Source organism: Hermetia illucens, chromosome 3 (assembly GCF_905115235.1).
Source record: "Hermetia illucens chromosome 3, iHerIll2.2.curated.20191125, whole genome shotgun sequence".
In the NCBI taxonomy this organism is placed as follows: domain Eukaryota; kingdom Metazoa; phylum Arthropoda; class Insecta; order Diptera; family Stratiomyidae; genus Hermetia; species Hermetia illucens.
The window spans coordinates 51257690-51283384 of record NC_051851.1 but is presented as its reverse complement, the minus strand read 5'-3'; the positions used below and the strand labels follow the sequence as shown (position 1 = coordinate 51283384).

The 25695-nt window shown below is 37.1% G+C and overlaps 1 protein-coding gene across 3 annotated transcripts in view; it reads right to left on the bottom strand.

The window, feature by feature from the left end:
- LOC119650662 (myosin heavy chain 95F) overlaps positions 1-25695 on the bottom strand; it is a 125859-nt gene that overhangs the window by 60422 nt on the left and 39742 nt on the right. For all 3 annotated transcript variants that reach the window (XM_038053602.1, XM_038053603.1, XM_038053604.1), the window contains exon 2: positions 5346-5532. In XM_038053602.1, the coding sequence (XP_037909530.1) occupies positions 5346-5526 (181 nt within the window). In that variant the 5' untranslated portion in view covers positions 5527-5532. The remainder of the gene's footprint in view (positions 1-5345; positions 5533-25695) is intronic.

The following is a 25695-nucleotide window of genomic DNA, read 5'->3' as shown; positions in this document are numbered from 1 at the left end:
ATGGCTAAAAAACTAGTCACTTATTTTAAGGATCCATTCTCAGAAACTGCCATCACACGTGGAATGCAGAGTTTCCAATTCCAATTTTTGCTGAAAGTTCCTTGCCCCACAGATTTCATGTACCCGTCGAGCAAGGAATTTAATCTGAACAATTGTACGCAACATAAAACAGCGTTTTGTACATATATATACAGTTTATAATGGCATTCTGTTTCGCTATTCTTCTTTTCTTTTGACTCATCTACCATTCCTGCTTTGGTTCATTTTATGATGCAGATGTGAGTCGTGTTTAGTGGTTGCTAGAACTACTATACGTCAGAGAGAAGAATTCCACTATTCAAAGTAAAATAAGGATTAGATTACATATGTATTGCCTCGAGGATAAATTGGGATAGCTATATAGGTTTCCATGTTCCGTATTACGATGGTACACAATATGAATATTAGAAAAGTTTTGCAGTGTGTACAACATGCAAAATAGAATGAATACCAGTGGGTACATAAATAAGTTGAAAAGGATTTTTAGTAAACAACAAGTGTTAAGTTCACGTACCATACATCTACTAAAATATACTCCTTCTACCGGGAATAGAAAGCTCTTTTGAAGTAATCTAGTGATTAAACTTAATTCTGATATCCGGCCTCAAATGTGAGATTTAAACCGCGACCTCCAGTACGACAACCTTGTGCTCTAACCACTCAGCTATCCGAAAAGGGACACGTTTTTTATTAAGTTCATCAAAAAGAATTAAAGCTAGTCCCTATCTTCGGAAGATAAACCCAGTTGTTCATATTAGTCTAAACTATCAGTATATAATGGGGCACATGTAGTAGTTGTGACTCAGGTCAATAAAAAAATTAGTTTTTCATGTTGCGTCGCTTTTAATTCTTCTTCTTCTTTAGCCTTTATCCGGTTCAGAAGCGGCGTCGGCTCGTATTGGTCGGTTGTGCTATTTTACTTATCTGAATGGAATCAAGAGGTTCACCATCTAGCGTATTGAGTCATTGTTGTTTGAACCGGCCTAGGGACTTTCACGTTTTCAAGGTTTTGTGTAATGAAGAACCTTATTAAAATCGGTTTACTGTCTGCCTGCAACACCTACTTTTTCCAAAGTAACTAGACCAATTCAAACGAAATTTGGAGGATATATCGAAACTATGAAATCTCATGCATGAGTGACAAATTCACGAGCAGTTTAAAAGGGAGACGTAAGCATTTTTTTCACGTAATATACTCATGCGGGTTAATAGATAAAAGATCTCAATTGTTACTTTTACAAGGAGATCTTCGTTTCCACGTAAATTGCAAAATTAGTGCATGAGGGTTCAAAATGAATAAACTTAAAGTGAGGCAGCACTAATCTTCGGAATCTAAAATTCTAAAAAAATTCAGGGCGATACAGTTATATGAAATCTAGACCTCAAAATATGTCCCATTTCGATATCTGCACAAATAAAGTCCAGAATATTGTATCATCAAATTTTAGAAATTTACCCGAAAACCCCCCTTAAGTTCATCTAAGAGTACAACATTTAGTAGCAAGACGATAAATTTGAACTCAATCTAAGTATTATTAACAAAGTTATAGAAGGTCAAAGTTTTGGCAATTCAAGTAAATTTATCGCTCTCTAAGACGTGTATGACGTCATAACCACATGAAGTGAACTTATATGAACGCCGAATTCCATGGGGACATTTCAGAGTTCCTTTCTTAGCTTTTTTAGTTCTTTATTTATCAGTATCAATTACTGGAGACAACATGTGTATGTATATATATGTGCTAATGAAGTTTTCGGATAGTGTACAATAAGATGGACATGTGAGTACATTAGTACCAGCGGTATTTAGAATAGAAATAGATGCGTCCATATACATATATGTTGTAACATACGGCAATAGACAATGTTTGTTTGTTTTAATATGATGTACATATTTATATTTTGGGGTTTGACAATATATATATGAAGGAATATTTTTCATTCTTAGCTATCTACGAAAGGAGAAAGATGCATAAAGAGTTGCTCACATAAACTAAACACAAAACCTTTATATTTGAGCTCACCTTCCGGGGTACCACTTTGTATTTGTTTTAGGTGAACTTTACATTTACTAACTTCTAGTGTGAAGCGTATGGAATCAACTATAATCGATAAAGTACTTTGCAGAACAAATTATTTGAATAAATCACAATTGACAAATGATACGCATTTTATATAAGTGTGACTGCCATGCATTCAAAGTTCTTCACATAGGAGAACACAAAACCTTTCATGAATAAAAGGTTGTACTTCCGGTTTTCCTACTTGTTTTGATATGTTTTTCTATGAATGGTACTGTACTCAATATATATAGTTTTATCGGATCGCTTCTAATCCATATAATTGTTGCCCTGATAGTTCTTGATGATACTTTCAAGTTTCGTTCAATTTAATATAAATATTTTTCCAACTGGTCATCTATCCAAATTGTTCATCTTTTATCCTTTTTGTCTACCGATTATATTCCTATTGTATAATAGAAGAGGCTCGAAAAGCTTGCTAAAAATTTCATGAACTAATTAAAAACTTAACTAACTACATTATTACGTAGAACCTTCTTCAAGAAAATGCTTTCAAATTTATGAATCAAATGTCACGTATCTAACAATCGCCAACAGGACTTTCATGCACACATGCTGCCACTTACAAATATGTATGTCTATTTAAGGTACCTTGACATTTATATTATATGTATATTAAATCTGAAATATATATAAACAGTGGCGGTTGAGGATCCAGTGGCATTCATTTCTTTTTCAATTGTTTACGGTGTTCTCATGTTTCAAAGCTATGTCAACTTGAGAACTCGAAAAAGGATTTGAGTTTCTTTAACGTAGTTTGAATACTACCCAAGTATGCATACTTATGATCTAGGTTTTTAGATGATAGGAAAGAATATAAGCTTTAAGTAAGAAGAACGGTATTTATCGGAAAAGTTGGTCTGATTCTAATTGAAGTTTCAACAGTTAAGGAGAAAAATGAAGAGAGAAACACCTAACTTCTTAAAATATTCAAATGATTAATTTTTCAGTTTGCTGATTAGTTTAATAACATATCAATAGCTTGCTAACTAATTCGCCGAAAATGCATGTCATTACTTTATTTAAATCTTCTAGATTTACATTCAAAGACAGTAGAAAATGTACATAATATAACAAAAAGGTTTTATTCGACTGCAAAACCCTAACAAAGAAAATTTAGAGGGAAAGTATTCTCATAAATATTGACAACAAATTCAAAAATGAACTTACCGTGCATTATGCAATGAAATCCGTCTTGATTGCATCAATTTATAAATAAAAGTGTTTCGAATTCGAAATTCGCTATTCCATTGTGTAGCAAAATGTTAATAAGGCGTTCACAAGAGAAACTTTAATTTTTTGTATTTTTTTGCCTATAATGCCAAATAAATTAAACTCTTCACTTTTACTGAGATTCAAACACTGATTTTTTGAGTCAAGAGTTGAAGAGTGTTAAGCCATTTGGGAGATAATAGATAATAAATCTCAACAATATACATATCTAGTGAGCGTGGAAAAAGTTCATCTTTCTCTATCGCATTTAATTTCAGACGAAATTGAAATAAAATACACTTGTATTTATCTAATAATTCAGCCATTGTCTGTTAATTTCAAATGATGAGACTAGGTTATGCAAGTATTATACCAGGTGGCTCTAAAGTTTGGATAAATTTAATTTGGAAGTCTTTTTCGTGTCTGTTCTTGATTCTGCTGATTTCATTGAATTCGATCATAAATATTCTTTTTATCATTCCTTCTTTCAGAATTTTGTTGAGCTATGAGACACTGCATGCAAAGGGTACAACAGATCACACGCTCGTTCGTGATAGTGAACATGTTACTATCCGTGGTTCGAATATCCGATTTGAAAAATGTAATATTCTACAAGACTGTTGGACGTTACAAGCAGACTGGAGAGACAAAAGCCCTTATTTATAATGGTCCTCTACCAAACACTTCGGAGACAGTTAATAAAACTGCATGCTAAATTCGTTGGAAACCCGAAAGCTTGTTGATCTAAATGTAATACTGACATTTTTTGTACGCACGATGTCCTAGGATACAGAAAATTTACGTAAGGTAGACAGTGTAGGGTACCATAACTTTGCTGGATTTCAAGGATGATAATATAGAGCCCATATTACTGCATAAGCTTAAGGGGGGTTCCAATAAATTTCTAATTTAGTATAATAATATTATTATTAGTGTAGAGAGTATTTTAAGGTTTAGATGTCATATATGGATATCACCAATTTGATTTTTGATTTTTCAATGAGATAGTTACTAAGAATGGCGCCTTAATTGACCTGACCTATTTCACAATCACAGCCCCCCCCCCCCGGCTCTTCTTCTTCCAACACTTTGCAATTGATATCAAAACACAAACCCGCTTTGAAAAGTACTAACCGAGACCTATACCTTCGACTTATCGGGACCTCCCCCCCTAAACTCCAAGAAAGGTCGTGTCATTAGACATAACCGTTTCAGAAAAATGCGTATGACCAACAGACAGACAGACAGTGAACTCATTTTAATATGGTTTTAATTTTCACAAAACTTTAGAAATTCTCCACGATACACTAGAACCACGTCGTTGTGGTCATTTGGTACTCTAAAACTATAGTTTGCTCCGCAAATTTCCCAACATTAACCAAAGAATAGGTCTGGCGGGTTAATTATGGGATTGGTTTGGTTAAGTTGACGGTGTACCGCCTACCTTTCTTCAGCGGGAATCCTCTTCATTTGACCTGATCAACAATTGCTGTTCATAAAGTTTGGCTACGAAATTTAATAGATCTCATTCAGATGGATTACCCGGTATGATTCAATTAAGAGCAAAGGATCTCAAGAACGTTACACACTAGCTGAAATGTACTCAAACCAGTTTCGACGTATGCTGCCATAACAATTTCTAAAAACTCCTCAAATTTTTCATCTACCCTGTACACATCATGCATAATTATATGTTTTATATATTTGCTTCGGTAGCAGAATTTTTTTTTTAAACAAAAACTCGAATCATTCAAACATTGAGATGAACTGCCAATATCTTTTAAAACACGTGAATATTGGCAACTTAATTTAAAATTTGTTCGCCGTATAAATTTATGCGAAGAAGGCAATAAATGGAAAATTAATCAAAAAAATTATGCAATACTTTACTCAAGACGTAACAACTACAAATTTACATATATTGGATTCACATAAATATATATATGCGCGGACATATGTATATTTATCGAGCTATTTCCGGAGAAAGTTGTCTATTATAAATTCATTACTTACAGTTATCATCATGATCTTGCACTCCTTCGCAAGAAGGGAATATATCCTCTACAGCACATATTCGTTTACTATGAGCAGAGTTTATTGGAATGACTTCGAACTCTTTAGATCCGATTTCGATGATGCGCCCTTGTATGTAACCTTCATCTGAATCCCGAGCCCATACTAGCTGGGTGTCCATGTTGACCTGCAAGAAAGAAAATTTCCAATTACTTTGTTGTTTGTTCATAATTTCTTAGTTAGATGCCAAAAAAATTAGATGGGTTTTGTATAACAGTCCTATCATATAAACGGTAGTGTTAGTCCAAATTTCAACACGAAACTAACAAAAAATATTATATAGTATCGAGCTGTGACCGCCTTTTATTTCATAACAGAAGTTGACCAAACTGACCTTTGAAGTCAAATAACTTTAGAATTTATGGTAAGGATATAATATTGTAGCTCTCATATGAGGAGATGAAGGAAGGTAGGAAAAAAAACATTTCAGTCTTAATCACTGAATTCCACCTTTTATGATACATGATACAAACTAGACACCGCATATCATAGGTTAATACTGCCCCCTCGAAGATTATAATAGAAACTAACATCAATTATCTAAGTCCTGGAGGAGGTAGCGTAAGGGTGCGAACTATGCACATCAGCAGAGGGAGTTGGATAGTAGCTTCCCCTCTCTACCACCAGAGATCTCTTTGATCACATAGAAAGTGCATGAGGATCTCTCCCTCCTCTCTGCAATTTTGACAATACGAAGTGTAGGGTATGTGGAGCCTGGCGGCATGGTCCCCCATAAATCAGGGCCGAGTGCAAACCATCCTAATCCTGTACACCTTTGCAGGTAAAGGGCGTCAAGTTTTCTTGTGCGGATAATAAGCCTTTGCTATATGCATTCAGCGACTATAAAACAGTGCAAGTACATTCTAGATTACTACATGAAGTCTAAGTCCCCACGTCCAGGCAAATGTCCACCTGTGCAGTCCATAAGTGAAGAATTAATTCCTTCCTTCTTTTTGTAAATAATACCATCGTGGGCGCATATGCCGATATTTCGGAAAAAGAATTGTTCTTTTCTTTAGTGCTATAAGTACAGCTTATAAATAAAATAATAGAGAAAAAAATCATCCAATCAGCTCCACTACTTTAATCACTAGACCGCAAGACCATACTTAAATACCATTGTACAATAGATTGATTTGGAATTACGAAAAACCCGTGTCTCAGCTACCAGCTATCAATCAAATCAACGGTGCATTGTATATTTTTACGCATCGTTCGAAAAACTTGAGCAGCACCTAGCGTCATAAGCTTGGGCAGCTCGGTATTGGATGTTTTGGCAGTTCGCATCGCAGTGAGTTTCCACAAAAGTGCCAATAGTCCAATAGTGGGGGAAGTCTTCCGTTGTCAAGTAGCGATCAACACTCACTTCAGCAGATAACAGTTAACTAGCAAAATACCAAAGTTTTTGGAAAGGCCCACGAATACCCCGTCGAGTACTAGTTTCGAAATTGCGCCTTCTATCTTTGAAACTAAAGAGAGAAAAGCAGACTCAGAGGACGGAAGTGCAAAATTCGTGAAAGGAAATCGGGTAGAGTTGTGAATATGTGATCTGAACTTTTGAAATTTTCGCACTCCAAGCTTTGAAAATAAACAAGTCGGAAACTGGCGGTTCGATGTTCAGGTATGAAAAGTTTTGTTGTTTGTTTCTGTGTAAGAATATTTGGGTACACGTAGTGTATATACGTTGAATATACCCAATATTCAATTTGATATAGTACTAACATTTTATCTCTTAGGGAGTAGTAATCTGATACAAAACAAGCAGCTTTAAACTACGGTAACCTTTCTAATAATAGTAAGATTTCTAGCAAACTTTCCAGTGTGGAACTTCACAAACATCTATATTATTGCAAAATTTTACGAATTTAGGATCAACCTAAGGGAGGTTTGCAGTAAATTTTCAAAATATAATAGTATATTATTAACATTATTTGAGCAGATATCGTAAATTAGAGGCCTAGGTACTATCTGCATGAACCACCATATTTTTTTTTTTTTGTTGGTTACTGAGAATGGGTCCTTGAAGTAATTGACCCACTTCAGACCCCCACACTCCTCCAACTAATATCTTCTCCGAAAAGTACTAATTGAGACCTTTCATTTCATACCTCAAATGGCTATATTTGGTGAAAAAAAAATTGCAACACCCTTTTAAGTGACCCCCTTAAGTTCAATGTGCAGCAATATAATTCACTGCATGTGCGGGGGCTCACAGGTGTAACCTTTCTACAGAATTTCCAGTCAATAGCTATATCCGCTTCTGAAAAAAGTTTAATAAAATTTTGTTTTCAACAAAACCTTTAAAAGATGCGTCAAAAAGCTTTCATTCAAATTTCCATATATTACAAAATTTTTTAACTTTGTATGGTTGCATGTTCCATTACAAGAAGAAGAAAGGGAACTTCGAAGCATTTAGATAACATTCCATTTGATTGCAGAAAAGATTGTGAGAAATTATAATATTTGGAGTTACAATGATTAGTTCAGGTGAGCAAGGTTACAGTTACCAAAAAATTTAATGGAAACATTACAGATAAAACGTCAAAAGGTCTTTCTAAAAATTGTCCCCAAAAATGGAGAGAGGCGGCGGAATTTCGCTAGATGCTATTGGAAATAGTATATGTTAGGCTGGAAATAAAGAGGTGTTTCGAGAGGAAACCTATTTTCAACAGAGGACCATAAATATAAGTAGGGAAAGTGTTCGAATTGGCAATTTAAATAGTTCGCGATACTGAAGGAGTAACATGAGTTTATTGGGTCATCAATTAATAGCGACTTTTGAAGTTGCATCGATTCAGTGAAGAACAGAACGAGAGTGAGGTATTAAGTGCACGTGGCGCCTTAAGTAACGTGTCAACGTTCAATATTCGTCTGTATATTAAAGGACGGATGAACGACAACACCCCTAGAGCTAACGGGACAGTATGTCAATACAGTAGGTGAATTGCATTTGAAAGTATGACACCGCGGGAGGCGTTCTAGCGATGATATTTGCATGAAATTTTATAGAAATATCTAGAAATGTTGCAGGATTACGAATGAATTTCCAAAAAACCGTATAGTTCAGGAGGTCTTCTTTACATGGCTGAGTTAGATGCGGTAGTTGTCATTGTCCAAACAAATTTTGTCTTAATATGGAACGAATTTTTTTTTGCAAATATTATACAAATGAAATCTTTCATTCATATTTCAATTTATAGTGTACTGCAAAAACTTCCTCTTAATTCAACACGGTAATTTTTATCTTTTTTTCATAAACAAGATTTTGATCAACATAATAAGGCTTACTAGAGCCACGAGCAACACAAGAGCGCCATAGAACAGCAGAATTCATCCTACAGCGTGATTTCCTATTCACATTAGGGTGATACCTTTCAACGCGAATGACCACCGCACGTCAAAATATTACATTTCATATGACGTTTTAATAAAAAGTCAACGACCACCACTTCATGTATAGTCAAATGCCAGAAGACAGTTCGAGAGCTGAGTGTCAATTTCTCGATTAAAAATGTCTCTCATTCACTTTGTACTCGTTCCGGTGTAGTGGGGTATCACTTATCACATATATAGATAACGCATAGAATGTGAAGATAATAAAATCGAGACACAACCTTATTACAAATCAAAGAAGTTACGCTAAAGACAAGCACAATGCGAACAGATCCACATAAAGCAAGAGGGGACATGAAAGACAACAGACAAGGGCAACTCTCAATTCTTCTATTCTATTTCCTAAAAAATATCGAAATTATTCTAACGCAGGATTCGTGAATACAATTGGGAAACAATTTGGTCTAAGTCCATAGAATGCCAGAGTAAAATTTATGACAGTGAATCATGCTATTATAGAAGGTCAATTTTACATTAAAAAGTAAACTCAGTGGCATTCCGGCCCAATAGTGTTACATGGAAATTGGTTCTCAATGTTGCAATCAGTGATAAAACAAAATGAACAATAATTCATCGGGTTGTCGACATGCAACGTGCCACAGTTTCATGACTGCTTTGCCTAATACATCCAAGCCGATTTATTATGGATACTATCTACTACAAATTAACTATTAACATTTGCAACGTACATATATGTAAGCATAGAGCGTTGACTCTACATTACATCGTTGACATCAGTGTCGATGTGTTCCATCGCCCCAGGATTTCACGAAGGGCGCGCACTCCCTCCTCTATGATATTCAAAAAATTATCTGTCGTTTTAATTCAAAAATAGCTATTTTTCTCCAAAATATCTAGTTGACAAACATCGTCCTCAAAATTGTTTTTCTATGCTGTCTTTATCTTGAACTAACTATATTACTCCATATCCATATAACTGTTATGAAAATCTGAGCAAGTTATGTGACCTACATGTGATTACAAAGTACCAAAAAAAAATTGCATCAATCTGGACCGGATCACCTCTCTAAGGTGGCCACTGAAATGCAACGATTCCGTAGAAAATTTTTAAATTAATCGATTTTTTCCATCATACAATTACGAAAGAGGAACCAAGCGCTCTTAATATCTATCTTCAAGTTTCAAAATATTTATCGAGGTGACGGCAAATTGCAATCTCCAAATATTTGCTGAAGTTGATTTTCTTGAAGGTATAACTGTTTCTAACCTTGCTGATGTGTGTTAAAAACAATTGTGCTCCGAGGATAATCATAAATTGTTTAGAAAGAACTTCGTAAAGGTAGGAAGCCCTTTTTAACAATTTGGAGTAAATACTTTTCAATACAGATATAATATCCAATAGATTATACTAGCTACGGATTCAAAAATTACCATTGCTTCAACTTAGCGGTCCTGAAGTATTTTCAAGCGATTATCGCATTATTACGGAATATGACATAATTTAGAGTCAATAAACTGTAAAGCATTAACTCATTTTCAAGAAACTCTTGCGGAGCATAAAAGGTGATCTCAAATAAAACAGATAATCATTCATATAATTAATTTAATAACGAAGTATTAAGCAAACAACAATAAAAACAATTACTCTGGATTTATGGACCGGAATTATTTGAAATGAAAACGTTTGCTGACTTTTACCATTTATTATTTAAACTCAGCATTTGTTCCGATTGTAATGAATCGTTTATTATGTCTATTTTAACAGTTGTTGATCATCACTTTCCAATATGAAAGTGGTCGAGCGTGTTTCCACTATTTGTATGTTTGTGTGTGCATAGGCAATTAATATCGTCGTCTGGAAATTCTACTATTAGCTTTTATTGGCAATGTAACTAGTCTTGGGTCGTTTACAATGCAATTACATGGATACAAACGCTATTCTCTTTAAATATCAACTATTGATTTGAAGTACTTGTGGAAGATATTTATGAAAGTAAAATTTTATATTTTATTTCCGAGGAGCAATGATCCAACTTGATATGTCTTCTTGGAAGCACTTATGCTGGGGTTCATTAAGTAATTCCATCCACTGAGTAAGTGGAATTTATACACACTAAGCATGCTGACTTCAATATTGGTGCTTGCTGAATTAAGTTATAATAGATCGAAATTACATATATTTGAACAATGCTAATAACAATAGAAACGATACGCTATACTTAACCTGATAACGAAGGGCTGCCAGCGCTTTTTGACACTATCCTATTGGCACGAAATCAGGAACATAGCTTCGGATATGGAAGAAGGAAAAAGTATCGTTGCCGCCTCACAACGACCCCTAACTAGAAAACTTTTAAATTGGGATGCATCTCATTTTGAGAAAGCATACGATATAGTAATTTAGTAGAGATCGGGGCGAACTATATACAATTACGCTTAACTTTCGAACTTCGCCAAAACTGGCCCAAATGACAAAAGCCGTAATGGATTATAATGTGAAGTGAAATGAGGAGTCAAAAGGAACTGCCTCAGGTTTTTTACGCGAAAGCAAACTTACAGGACCGAAACGGCTTCGCCCGTTTGTCTTAAGATTTAAAGCTGCAGCATATTAGCAGGACGATTCACGCACCCATCACTAGTATGCTATTCACAAAGCCCACTGTAGGAGATGATACAGCGCTGACATAAACATCACGTCACGGGCGTTATTTCATACAGGAAAAAACGTGTTTCGACCATCAAAAGAAGTCGGTTAAAGGGTAAACGAGAAGAAAAGAATTTTTGTAAGCAAATACGAAGCATTGCACTAGGAATATCACATCTGACTGTACGAAAAAAAAACAAAGGAAGGCAACTGAAAGAAAACGGCAGTGAAATGGACGAAATCGGGCGGAACATTGTAAAGCCTCTTTCTCAACTCTGCCAGTGTTAAAATCGAGCAAGTAGAGTTTGTATACATATACAAGATTAACTAACAAAAAAAAAAACAAAAAATTTTACGAAAATAATGCAGAACATTACTGACAAAAGCAAGACTGAAACGCTTCACGAATATTGTATCAAAATATGTGTCTTGAACGGATAAATACATTTATACGTATCATATATATGTACCTAGTACTCCCATAAATGTTACAATTTTAAATACCTCTAAATTCGTTAAAATTTTGTAGCTGTCAAATTTTGACAGTTGGGCTAATGTCAGTCAGGTGTAGTAATATTTGCGCTAGTGCATCGCTTTTTCGGTTTCTTTTGTTTCGCCAAGTTGCGATGCAACCCGCACTGCGATAGACCGATTCCCATAAGCCCTTCGGACATAGCCATCAATGGGACATCAGTGCATATACTACCGACTCTTTTCTTAGAGCAATATGTTTCAAATTATTGCTCACTGAAGCTGGTAATTTTCAGTATATCTGTATTATAATAGTTTTAACAAAGAGTCGAAAGAAATCTCGGTAAAAACTGTCGTTGATAAGCATGTTCTTTAAATATACAACCTAACATAAAAAGTTTTGAAAAAATAACTGACCCTGGCCCTAAATATCGTTCAAGGCCTTCTCACTTAAGGTGCTCTCAGACCTGGGTGACGGAGGAGCAACGAAATATAGACAACATAAACTAACCACAAAACGGTATCTGTGCCTAAGCTTGTAACACGTGTCCTGCCTGTTCGGATAGGCTCCGACACAATTGTGCTTGCAGTGTCGTCACAAAACGTATTAAAATACACTTGGGTTATCTAGCCCACAAAAATTTAACAAAACAGGGTCCAGTGCCCAAAAACCGACAGACGGTTAATTCTCGTCCCGCGTACAATCTTCATGAGCCAGGCCAGGGAACTTAGCTCTCTCCCTGTTAACTCCCCGAGACGCCGTGGGACAAACATCTACAATAACAACTTTGGTTTCGCAATAGAGTGGATCTATAAAGAAAATAGAATCATAATAACAGGGCTACATAAGTCCGGGATGGAAAAAAGGTGATATTCAAAACACTAAAGCCACTTGGTATAAGCCGCGAAAGTTAAGTGTTATAAAACTATTTGAGGATCCTGCTGATGTGAAAGACCGTCAAAGATCGGAGAGATGACGTTCTGTTAGGGCATGGCACCGTTCTTATGGCGATCGATGTCCGAATCCAACGAAAACCGATCCATAAACAAAAAATAATGTCCCGTCAAACGGGAATATCGAAAAATTCAATGTCTGACATTATCAATAAGGACTTAGGATTAAATTTTGAAAAGACGAACGGAACATTTGCTGACAGGGTAGTCAAATTCAAAAGGATTTCGCAAGAGTACGCTTGCCGCAAGTTTATGCGAGATCGTTAAAAGAAGCTTTAAAACTAGTACCCTGCCTCAGTGACGGTTTGGTGGGCGGAGGACGCTGCAGTAAATTCTGGACTTTAGAGGCTCTTTATGTCGAATTTGACCATAAAGTTTCAGAATCATAAAATTTCATAAAAATAATAAAATCGGTCCACACGAAGGGTAATGATAAACGGATGATTCCTACCCTTACCTAGTACTAGTTATAAAAATTGTATGAAAACGTTACCATGAGCTATATTCGACTTCCACAAATATAGGAAATTTAAATTTAATATAGCAGAAGAGGAATACCGAAAAGATCGCCTATCCAATTCCTACATCGAAAACAATAGCTGACTGAAGAGTGTCGATTTAATTGAGGCCGCAGGGGCTCATATGGCAACAAACGAATCCGGTTGAGTACCACTTTATTCCCCAGATCTATTAGCTCCCAGTGGCATCTACCCATTTTCTATCCTGAAGGAATAACGAGAACAAAACTTTCGTAATAATAACGGATTCATTGGGGGACCACAGTTAGAGCTTCGCAATAATAAACATAGTGATACTGGCTCATACAAGCTCTACATTCTCTACCGCAATTAAGAAGTTTTAAAGCCCAACTTGACGTATTGAGCCCACAAGTTCTGCTCAGGATGCAGGCGTAATCACAACCACCAAGATACTTCTAGAAAATAACCTGGTCGAAAGCAAATGCTCCAGGAATTTTTTCGGAGGTGAACCATCTTAGTTGCCAGATAATCTCTACCAAGGCTGTTTGGCAAGAGCCACTTCAGATGACTGCCTCATCGGCTCGGCCTATTGAATATATGTTATGGGGGCGGCACTCTCCAATTTCTGAACTGAAATTAGCTCAGTGCAGAGATTAACGGCGGGCAATTCGAAAAAAGGGAACCCACCTGCACCAATTTTGAGAGGAACTTTGCACTAACGAAAAGTTTTCCAATGTGTTGTACATACAATATGTACTGTATTAAATTACTAGTACTGTGAAAGAAAGAAAAGTTAGGAAATGCGTCACCGGATTTTTTATAACCGACGATGAGTTAAATGCCAAGTTAAATATGTACCGGATATTTCAAATCGCAAAATTATTTTAACAGAAAATTTATAGATTTGTGAACTTTTCCATCAAATAATTATACCTTTAGAGATAAGACCACTCTTTCGATCGCTACAAGTGGATAATAGTGACATCAGAGGAATATCCCCACGCTTGTTTTGAAGTAAAAACTGAAAAGCATTCGATTGATTTGATGTGACTCATACTCAAAAAAACACAACGTAGTTAATGTCAATAAGGATACTAATGAGTTTGTTGTTAAACTCATTAAGTATAACAGACTCAGAAGCTATAATGGTACACAAAAAGGTACTGTAATCAGCACAGTTTATGATTATTGTCCTGATTTGGCTGATACATCTGGTATCTGTTTCGGGAACATTATCGCTTATCGCTATGATAATCTGAATCACGCGAATTGCTCCACTACAACCAGGACAAGAGGATTACAAATACAAACCTTGATCCTGACCCTTGTCAACCAACCTTTCCAGATTTTCTTTCACGTAATTCAGCAACAAAAAACTTAACAAATTGCAATTTATTTTTCTTCCGCTGATCATTTTTAAATTTTCCAAGTATTAATTACAATCCATATACGAGTACAAATTGGAAATTATATTACGTTTTATTTTTAACCTCATTGAGAGCTATTGAAATGCAAAATGACATCAAAAAGGCATATAATCTTTGATGACAAATTACTTATTTGTATACCTTTTGCCTACATAACGATGAAATCTATTAGCGATACCACGACCGCCTGATTGCGGATAAAATTCGGCTCAACAGGTTGCGGTGGGTGGGTCACCTAATCCGTATGGGTGAGGATAATCCAGCCCGGAAAGTCTATATGCCCTAGGCAATATCTATGGTAGAAAGAGAAGACGAGGCAGACCCTGCCTTAGACGGAGCGAGAACACCAGACAGCTTTTAATAATAATAATAATCGTTGGCGCAACAATCCAATTGGGTCATGGCCTTGAAGTGTGTTAGAGCACTACATTCAAGACCGTAACGGTACACTACAGTACACTGTAGGAGGCAATGTGGTCAGCATTGCGCTCGCCCGAGATTATTACCCTGATTTGATTCAGATACTCATTCACAGCTGAGTCGACTGGTATCCGGCATCCAGTCATGATAACAAACCTCCCTGTCACCAGTGAAATTTGAACCGCGACCGTCAGCTGCGACAGCTCAGCCCCACTTGAGCCATACGGATACAGACTTTAGGGATATTTAATTGGTGGTTGCCTCGGCGGAAACCGGCGTATCTGGAGTTCCTTACTAAGGCAGGCCTAGACCGGATACCGGTTGTTGCGCCGTTGATGATAATGATACTTTTTGAGGATAATACTTCAATCGCCCATAATGTAAGATGTAATGAAAGGACATTGATGTATGTACTATAGATGCTTAAAAAGGGACAGGAAATTGGTAGTATCGTTCGACTCGAATGGTGTAAAGTACGGGGAGATTGGACCCAAAGACTGGAGACGAGTTATCTTCTCGTATGCATCCAAACTTTTGATTAGGCACAAGGGAAGGCCGAGAGCCCGGCGTAGAGATGAAGTGTGGTACTTAGATGAGTGCGGTCAACGGACAGTAGAAAATTTTCCTTACATAATAGCTTGACTGAATGAGCTCTCTTTAACTCTTCTAAAGTGATCGTATACTCAATAACTGTTAAAGATGGCCTTATACCATCAATTGAGGATTTATCTCCAGGTGTCAAAATGCCGATACTGCCAAGCGAATCCGCTCCTGAAGATCGAGCTCAAATGGGAAATTTCTTTTGAAGTGAACTAAACTTGCCGCTTATACAATTTTCATTAACTCTTTTTCTTCTACAGATTACACAATTAATGAATCAGCTTGGAATTAAACGGTTACCTTGGCCCGGCAACAGGCCTGATCTGAACCCAATCGAAAACATAAGAAAACAAATTGTATGATTAAAAGTAAGGGAAAAAGAACCAATGACCGTGCGATATACATACATATATGGTAATGGTAATTGCGTTGTCGAGGAAAGCAGAAACTGCCACAATAGCACGTAAATCCCGAAAATTTGAGATGTTTCCCTATAAGTAGAAGAAGATGATCGTTAAGATCCTGAAAGGCACCTGTCTTGAATGCGGCAACAGGAGCGGGATTTCTGTGTTTTCTGCTGCTGAAGAAATAATTGGCTAAAATCACCCTCAAATCAAAAGTTTGACAAATAGTACATTGGTTACCGCTCGATCACCGGATCACCGGCCACATATACTATCTTCTCGCCGAGTCATGGACCTCGATTCTCAATTTAGGAAAGGAGACAGAATAGAATTGAAGGTAAACACCAACAAAACTAAGGTACTCGTCGTACTAAGGTACTGATCATTCCGCTATTCCTACTTGCATTAATGGGCAGAACTTTGAAGGCGTAGAATATCTACTTAGGGTTATTTCGACCGACAACTTTCAAAAACAACTTGTTGTTTTCCCAAAATCTCGATACGCAACTATTTCAATACCGAAGTTGAGATTGTTCCGTGCCAATGTTCTTCCACTGCTATTATATGATAGTAGAAACTGACCATTACTGTTACTCGAAAGTTTCAAACTTTCTTCTCATCGTAAACAAAGTTGATCATAACACTAAAGTGGTAGGTCACGTATTAAGGAAGCGCGGCAACTCTATTGTGAGTTAAGCCATGCAATGGAACCCACTACCCCGCCCTCGAAGTACTTGCGGAAATGGAGGAAAAGTTCAGGCTCCTCGGGAAATCATGGAGGAAATTGAAGCACATTGCCAGAAACCGACAAAGATGTCGCGTAGATAGGCGCGATGCTATACATAGAGGCCTGTGGGAAACTATATAAGACATTATATGTACATTGAAAGTTAGTATCACATTAAAGTCTGATTTACTTAGTGCGTATACGAGACGACTAGAATCTACGCATGAATTTCTACACAAGAAATACACAAAAAATGAAAAGCTAAGATTCTGATATTCGATTTGTATTATATGTATTCAATATTCGATGAAAGTCTTCAGGAGTATTGATAACTAAAAAAGATAAGCCCGCTCAATGTTATGAAAAAACCGTCAAAAACTTGTCCGAATATAATTTTCCCCGAAATTCAAATCTTGGCAGTCAGGATAGGTAACTTTCAATTCACTGTTTATGTCATAATACTATCGTGACTTGAAAGCTTCAAAAAATTTTCCATTTATAATATCACTGCCGACTGAGTAATTGTGGTGACATATTTTACTTGGAATAATCTTTATCAAATTCTTAACCAATCTTTTTTCCCATAATCAACCGAAGTGTTACATGAATTGAAACTGAAACTTAAGTGTTCTACAACACAATCTCAAAATATATTCCAAATTACTTTCCAAAACAAGTATCTTGAAGTCATTAATATGAGAATATGTTCTGTGTATTTTTCAAATCTTTAGAACTTCAATTTATTATAATTAAATTCCGCGAAGACAATACAAATAAGATAATGCGATACTTGTAATCATAGAATATGTGAAATTAAGTAGCAGAGGACAAATTATACCGAACATACTTCTTCGTTTCATTGAAGCGGATCATTAAAGTGAACGCCTACTTATTGTTTATGTAAATGGCTTTGTCTCTATTAATTGTTGTTCAACAAGCTGACTTGCATTTCCATTTATAAAACATTTTTTTGATTTAAGTGCGACTCTTAGGAAGTGAAGCTTTGAATTTAAAGTGTAGGCAGTTAATATGGAGTATAATGAGAACTTATTAGAAACTTGCATTTAAATAGTTTTTTAGAAGTAGATAATGATGATAACTTTCAATGCAGTAATGAGAAAACAACAGCAAAAAAAGTAAATGTATATATGAAGTTGTTCTATAAAATTATATACAGGAGAATAGCAAAAAGAAAACTACAGATCATACTAATCTCTTTCCTATGTCATATCATATATCAACGTCATGGATACCTTGGAAACTTTTTGACCCAAGAAATAATCCTTTGTGGTTCAAAAAGTCATCCACCCCCACCAATTCGAGTTTTTGTTTTACATGCATTACTAAACATCAGAGTACATTTATTACAGTCACAAATGGTTAACAATACGATAGGCAACATGAATATGTCACACAAGTATCATATAACTAGCTCATGGGAGAATTACAATGTGTAATATAGGAATGTATGTAAAACGGAAAAGCACAATAATGAACTATTGCCAAGCGTATTCATGTGTAGGCACTTTTGTATGTTATTATACATCTATCCACAGGTACTTAGTGGTTGAATACAGCTGTGGAAATGAAAAACCATTGCAACATGAAAACCCTGAACTTGAGATTTAAAGCCCTAAAACTATTTTTACATTTCCAATGTGATCGAGCGCATTCCCTCAAGTGTTGTCTGGTTGAAACGTGCCAGACGAAATACGAGTAGTGTGTCATCTGCAATGTGTTCATTCGGTTTGTGTTACACATGATTGTTTGCTGCCGGTTAATATTTCTCATGTTTTATACATTATATTGTTTACACTGATTTTGGTGTAAGAATCAGAATCAGAATATGCAAATTATGTTTTTAATACCTATCACGCAAAAATTAGAGACTGAGCAATAAAGAGTTCTTATGCAGTCTATGCATTTACCAACGGATTTTTCAAAACATAATCCATGCTATTACTTAGAGTCATCATTCTTCACCAAGGATACTTTATTTAGTCCAGCGATAGTCCTGGCAATGTTGACGTCAGCTTTCCCTTGTGGTTTTTCCTATTTTCTCAAATATTTAATGCGATGAATTATTAGCAACATTTATGAAGGAAGATAAATTATCTGTTGCTGAGTGATCTAAGAGGTTGAATTACTGTACCACTATTGACTTCCTCACGAGTTATCCCTCAGGGGCAAGGAAGACCCTATGAACAATAGCATTTCGCTCCTGAATAAACAAAAATCGGAAGATTTTCTTCCCTACTTGGTAACTGGTTTACTACAAAATTTTGTTAAACGTCGGAGAACCGTTCGCAAGAACGAGGAAACACCGCTATTGACATCAAGAGCAGGATTTTACTTTTGTAAAGTCTTTTTGTGTCTTTGATGGGATATTCGAAGGATTATTCACTTCAGCCCCCCCTCCTCTAGTGTTTTGCGTCGAGTGCTCTTAAGGCGGCCCCATCGTCGATCATCTTAGGAGATTGAATTCTACTGCATGATGTAGTCAGTCACTCTTCTTAATGTCGGACCTATCATCGTATCAGGCCAGCGTACTCCAATGATACGACACAGACAAATGCTGACGAAGGCTTGGCGCCTTTTCCATGTGCTACTCCCAGATAGCAAAACAGAAACAACAGTAGCGCAGAACCGTCTCAACTTGATCTTAATGTTGAGATAACTGCTTTTTCAGACCTTAGACAAGGCAGCTAAAGCGGATCTAGTGCTGTTAATACGTCCGGCAACATCCAGTTCGGTGCTACTGTCAGCGGAAACAATGCTTCCTAGATGTGCAAATTGATCAACGCTTTCGATGGTCTGTACATCAATGCAAATAGGGAGAATGTCATATTCCATAAGACTGCGAAGCGTAATGTATCGTTTGTGTTTATCTTCAGTCCACTTCTATTTGCCTCTCTTTCCAAATCCAGAGCCATTTGGCCAATGAGTCGATCCCCCTCCTCCAGACAAAGCAGCATGGAAAACATCACCGATATTATTTCTCTGCTTTAGCCCTCAAAAAAAGGGCAGGTGAAACGAAGATCTAAATTCTGCACACTGTTTCAAAGTGATCGGCAGAGTATGGATGTGATCAATGCGGGAGGATCCGAAGCGGAAACCAGTGTGCTCTCTGTCCATCAAGCTTTCGAGATGCGACGGCAGGGAACACACATTTGCAGCAATTGTCATAATCAAAACGAGTGCCCCTCTTTGGAATCTTAACGATTATCCCCTTCTTCCACTCTCTGGAAAGATCTCAGATTCGCAAGATTTCTGTACGAATGGAAGTTGGTAGATCTGCAATAACTGCAGGTGCAGCGATTAATGACTTTGCGGGGAGACCGTCCAGCCCGACGGCGTTACTCCGTTTGAATGCATTGATGATTGAAATGATTTGTCTTCTGCTTGGAAGAAAAGTGCTTTTCCATATGTTATGGTGACTAGCCATCATCCACAAGAGAAGGAGCCTCACCGAATGTGGTGCGGCTAAAACCATCAGTGGATAAAGAGTCGACTTACAACAATATAATTCACCGCATGCGTGGGTGTTCACAATTCCAAACTTCCTACCGAATTTCATGTCAATAGGTATAACCGTGTCTGAGGAAAGTGCCCGTGACAGACAGAAAGTAAACCCATTTTGATAATGTTTTGTATTTAACACAACCTCAAAAAGGAAATATTGTTACTACCAGACCGTTGGTAATATATGATAGATTACGAAGGAAACTATGCATTGAGGAGGTCATTTCGTGCAACCGTCTGGAAAAATCTAATTTAGAGCATGTGTAGAACGTAAGTAGAAAGTAATTTTCCGAAATTCGAAATAATTGGAAAGTTGCAGAAATGGGAAGATAAGATGTTTAAGAGCGAAGTGCGTACACGCGAACTTCCGAAGACGTTTTTTGCAAAACTGGATTGTTTTTAACTAGTACCCGCTATTTCTCGAAAACGGTTCAATGGATATAAATAAAATTTTAATGGAAGATTCACCACATGTTTGACTATCCTGGAAACTACAATTCTTCTCAAAAATATTCAACCGTTTTCTAAAAAATAGGAAGAAAAAAAAATATTTTCAGTTACAATTTTTAAAAGCAAGCGAAAAATTGAATTTTCAAAATTTTCAGAAAATCCCAGTTACTACGATAGCCATTCACCTATAGATTAAAATGTAATTTGATTTTTGATTTCAGATAAAATAATCTGCAAGAATCGTGGGAACCGTTTGTCTGCTTTTTTTACATGAGTGCCATTTCAGTGATGTAACCCGCCATCGACGAAATATTTTTAAATATAAAAAATACACATATAATTTAAGATGTAATAAGTATATAGTGAAAATTTGCAAGCTCTGCATTTTTTCATTTCGCCCCAAGAGCCAAACAACCTTAAAAATACACGGGATGATCCAAAATGGAGATATTTTTTCGACGAATCGAAAAAAACTTTTGTACACACCTAAGATATCTTCTATTCACTTCCCTTCTTACTTTCTTTTTCCCCATGTTTTTCAATAAGACTTCCATTATAATTATCATAAGGCTACAACTGCAGGACAGTACGAAGAGGAACATAAACATTCATGACAAACATCCATTTGAACCCACCTCCACCTTTTAAAGAAGATACGGCCCGATTATTCCATTCACAAAGCACACCGCCACACTCCCGCGTTTTCACTTTTCGACATTTATATGTCAGTCAGCGAACTTATCATCCCATGTAGTAAGTTATATAGGAGAATGAAAATTCTAATTTTAGGGAATATCTTAAAAATTAACAAGTAATAATGCGGACATTATTCTCAAAGATTGCTTCTTCGAGATCTCCCCCATTCCTCGGAATATTAGCGTAAACCCCATAGGAAAAAGCTCAAAGGAGGGGGTCATACAATATCATTAAAACAGAACATTAATTTTCAGGAAGCAGCTCCCAAACTTAGTCCATAGTGGCCCTTGTGGCGTGGGACATAACTCCGGACGAACCCACCTGCGAGAACTGATGATGTTCTAGAAATCGGGGTGTAATCCTTTCCAATATGTATCATCAGTGACAGTTATATGGTACTTCATATATATAGTTGTTGTCCTATCCTTTCTCTTCTTGTCTTGCATTGCTCTTTTTTTCGCTACTTAGTTTTCAACATTCATTATCATCAGCAGGAGGACGAACACAAACGACCATAACGAACCCGGATTCGAACCCAGGGCAACAGAAGGACTAACGCTTTACTATTCCATTCACCGAGTACACCCTCACAGTCACTTTAGTGTTAGACAATGGGGAATGATATTTTTACCCGGATTTGATATATGAATACCAACGATAGCTATAACTATTTGAATATTCATGACTTGCAGGAAGCTTGACATATAGACTAACCTCCATTTTAAATTTCCAAAATATGCTACAACGAAATATGATTTGGTTCCGTAAGTCTCATCTTGGTTATTCTAAGTCTCTTCAAAGAGAAAGATTTAGATTCTTCTAGATTCTTCTCCATAATATTATAATTTAGGTAGAGATTAGTAATGACACATTTGGCAATTCGAAAATTAAATGATTACAAGGACTGTACAGCCACTATAGGCTAAACTAGATCGGTTCGCTTCACCATAGGCAACACGCGTACCAGAAAAGTCTTAGGCGCATTCATGGACATGGAAGGTGCCTTCAATTATGCCTCATTCGCGGCAAGACAGCATGGAATCGAACCGCTGTTAATCAGTTAGATCCTTCACATGCTAGACTGGAGAAAAATCCATATATTAGTCGGCCAGAAGTCTATTGAAGCAGGATGTCTTAAGGGCTGCCCACAGGGAGGGGTTCTCTCTCCGCTGTAATGGATACCCTGCTGAGGCTCCTGAAGGATGAAAAAGTCTTTGCGCAAGCATTTGCGGACGACATAACCGTAATAATTACCGGCAAATTTGCGGACACAGTATGTGACCGCTTGAATGCAACTCTGCATGAAATCCACAGTTGGTGCCTCCGCAATCGACTCACGGTGAACGCTAGGAAGACTGGACTAATTATGCTCACTAGTAGGAACGTCAGGTGAGGCAGCTATACGCTCCCCACCTTAGCAGGGGCAGATATCCAGGTGACACAAACAGTCAAGTATTTAGGAGTACATTTCCACTCCAAGTTAACGTGGAAGCACCATATACGATAGGTGAGATCTGGGGACTTCCACCAAAATAGATACACTGGATGTATACATCCATAATAAAATCCATTTTGATCTATGCATGCATCGTCTGGTGGCCGAGATTGAACACGCAGATTCAGAGGCTTGGTTGCCTAAGTATTACTGGAGCAATGAGTACTACGCCGACTGCGGCACTTGAAGCTACCCTAAATCTAGCCCCCATTCACTTGGAGATGAAAAGGGAAGCAGCCAATGACGCATATAGACTCGATACCATTCCAGCGTGGAAAGGCTGGCACACGGTCAAGCGTCTATCCCGAAATTCCTTGGCAAACATCCGGTAGCCCTGATGCTGATCGATCATATGGTTTCCAGATTCGTCTTTGAAAAGACATACATTGTCGTAATCACCGAAAGAGAAGAATAGTCGACATGAGTCTTTTCAGATTACAGACTAAATATTCTTCACCGACGGGCCAGTCATAGAGGGTGGATCGGGCGCAGGGGTGTTCTCGGGGAACCGGATTATGGAACCGGCCCGACCCCTCGGAAAAATGACGACTATATTCCAGGCGGAGATATATGCCATTTCATTGGGAGCATAAGAATGTATGCGACAAAAATGGAGGGGTCGCACCATTCGAATCTGTTCCGGCAGTCGGGCGGCATTATCACCACTAAACAGCAACGACATATGAAGCCAGTTGGTGCGGAGTTGTCATCAGGAGCTGCTGAAACTTGGCTGACTGAACGGAACATTCCTGATGTGGGTGTCGGGGCACTCTAACAGCGCAGGTAATGAGGAGGCTGACAGACTGGCTCGCCGAGCGCCTGGATCCACAATGGTAGGGCCAGAACCAGCTTTTGAAATCCGGCCATCCAATGTCAAGTTTACTCTGAAGGGTGAAATTGCAAGGATTTACGCAGCCGAGTGGAGAAATTTGAACTCTTGCCGGCAGGCGAAAATCCTGGTGAAAGAGCCTGGGGTCGCTAGAGCAGCATTTTTGTTGGCCCTCAAGAAGTGGGACATGAAAATCCTAGTATGGCTTTTAACGGGACACTGCTCCTTAAACTACCATATGCAAAAGATTGGGGTTGTGGTTTCGACTATGTGCAGCCAATGTGAAGAAGAGGCGTAGACGGCCCTGCACTTTTCATGGAGCTGCCCGGCCTCCTCAAATCTCAGACGAAGACACCTTGGCAAGGTTTTCTTCAATGAAGAATCTGCACACTCTCTGCCTCTAGCGAATGTTCTAAGATTCGCTAAAACCTGCGATGGCCGTAGGCGGGAAGGGTTTGAATAGGCAATTTACGCCGATAGTAAAATGGCTTGAGTGCTTGAGGGCTGCGGCTCTCCCCAGTAAACTAAACTAACTAGTGGCTAAACTTTCTTAACAAATGAATAATTTCGTCCTAGAAATAAAACTTGAGTAGGCCATCTTCAATAACTATAGCCGGAATATGTCAAAGTACAGTGGGGAAGGGATCCCAAAGGCCCCGCCTCATTGACATCTGAGGCAAGATAGATATCGGCTGGGAATGCGATCGGTGGTGCAACCGAGACAGTATATTTTGTTTTTACCATTTAGCCTCGAGTGTAGTTTTCTGATCAATTTGCACAGGATATAGGTTGACACGCTGTATCTCATTTAGCGATAAATGCAACCATATAAAATCAATATGGATTTCGTAACTCCATACAAATCCCATTTTTCCTTGCCGTTACGCAATTAGAATCAATTACTTCATAAACAGCATTAAAATGAGGAAAACTTGACTAGAAATCAATGAGGTTTGAAATAATTAGACTGTTTGGTTTTTTGCCAGTGTTATTTATTATATTTGCATATACCGATATTTCGAGAAACACTTGTTCCCTTCAACAGTGCTACAAGTTTCGATCCCCAATTCAAAATTTCTTAGAGAAATACAATATGCAATACTATAATAATTTGATATTATGAGTAAGTTTATGTTACTGGAACAAATTACTATCAAAGTCAAAGTGTATTTGTCTTTAATGAGAAATGATGATAAAATTTAATACACTGCAAGTGATAAGTCTATAGCAGAAAAGTCGAATGAATTTTTTAACGAAACCAAGAAGTTGTACTACAAAAATCGAAATCGATAACTAATGATAGAACCAATAATCCAAGAAGGATTTATTCACTAGATCATTAACAATAACAAGATAACAACAATGGCCACGCTAATAAGCAATTAAATAATTAAAGACAATTACCAACTACAATAGTCGAACGTGAAAAACAAATAAACGTAGGCAGAGATCCTGAACTTGTTTGAAATTTGCTTTTGTATGTAGGTGCATGTATTATTAATACGCATTTAAAATCTAAAGCATTTACTGATTTACTTTATTGGATGCACACTGACTGAATAGCACCGCATAAAGCAATGTGTTATCAAAATCAAATTATTTTGAAATGACCAATTCAAATTTATTTTCTTCTAATATGCTTTTATTAGAAACAATCCCCTGTGTTCGTATCAGAGGAATTGTAATCGATATGAAGAGACAATTAAGATAAAATTAAGTTAAAGATGCAATGGTTCTTTGTTAGAGGTACGTTCGTTGTGAATAAAGCACAATTTTACCTGTAAGAATGTTGAGGTAATAAATTGAAGTATTGCCTTG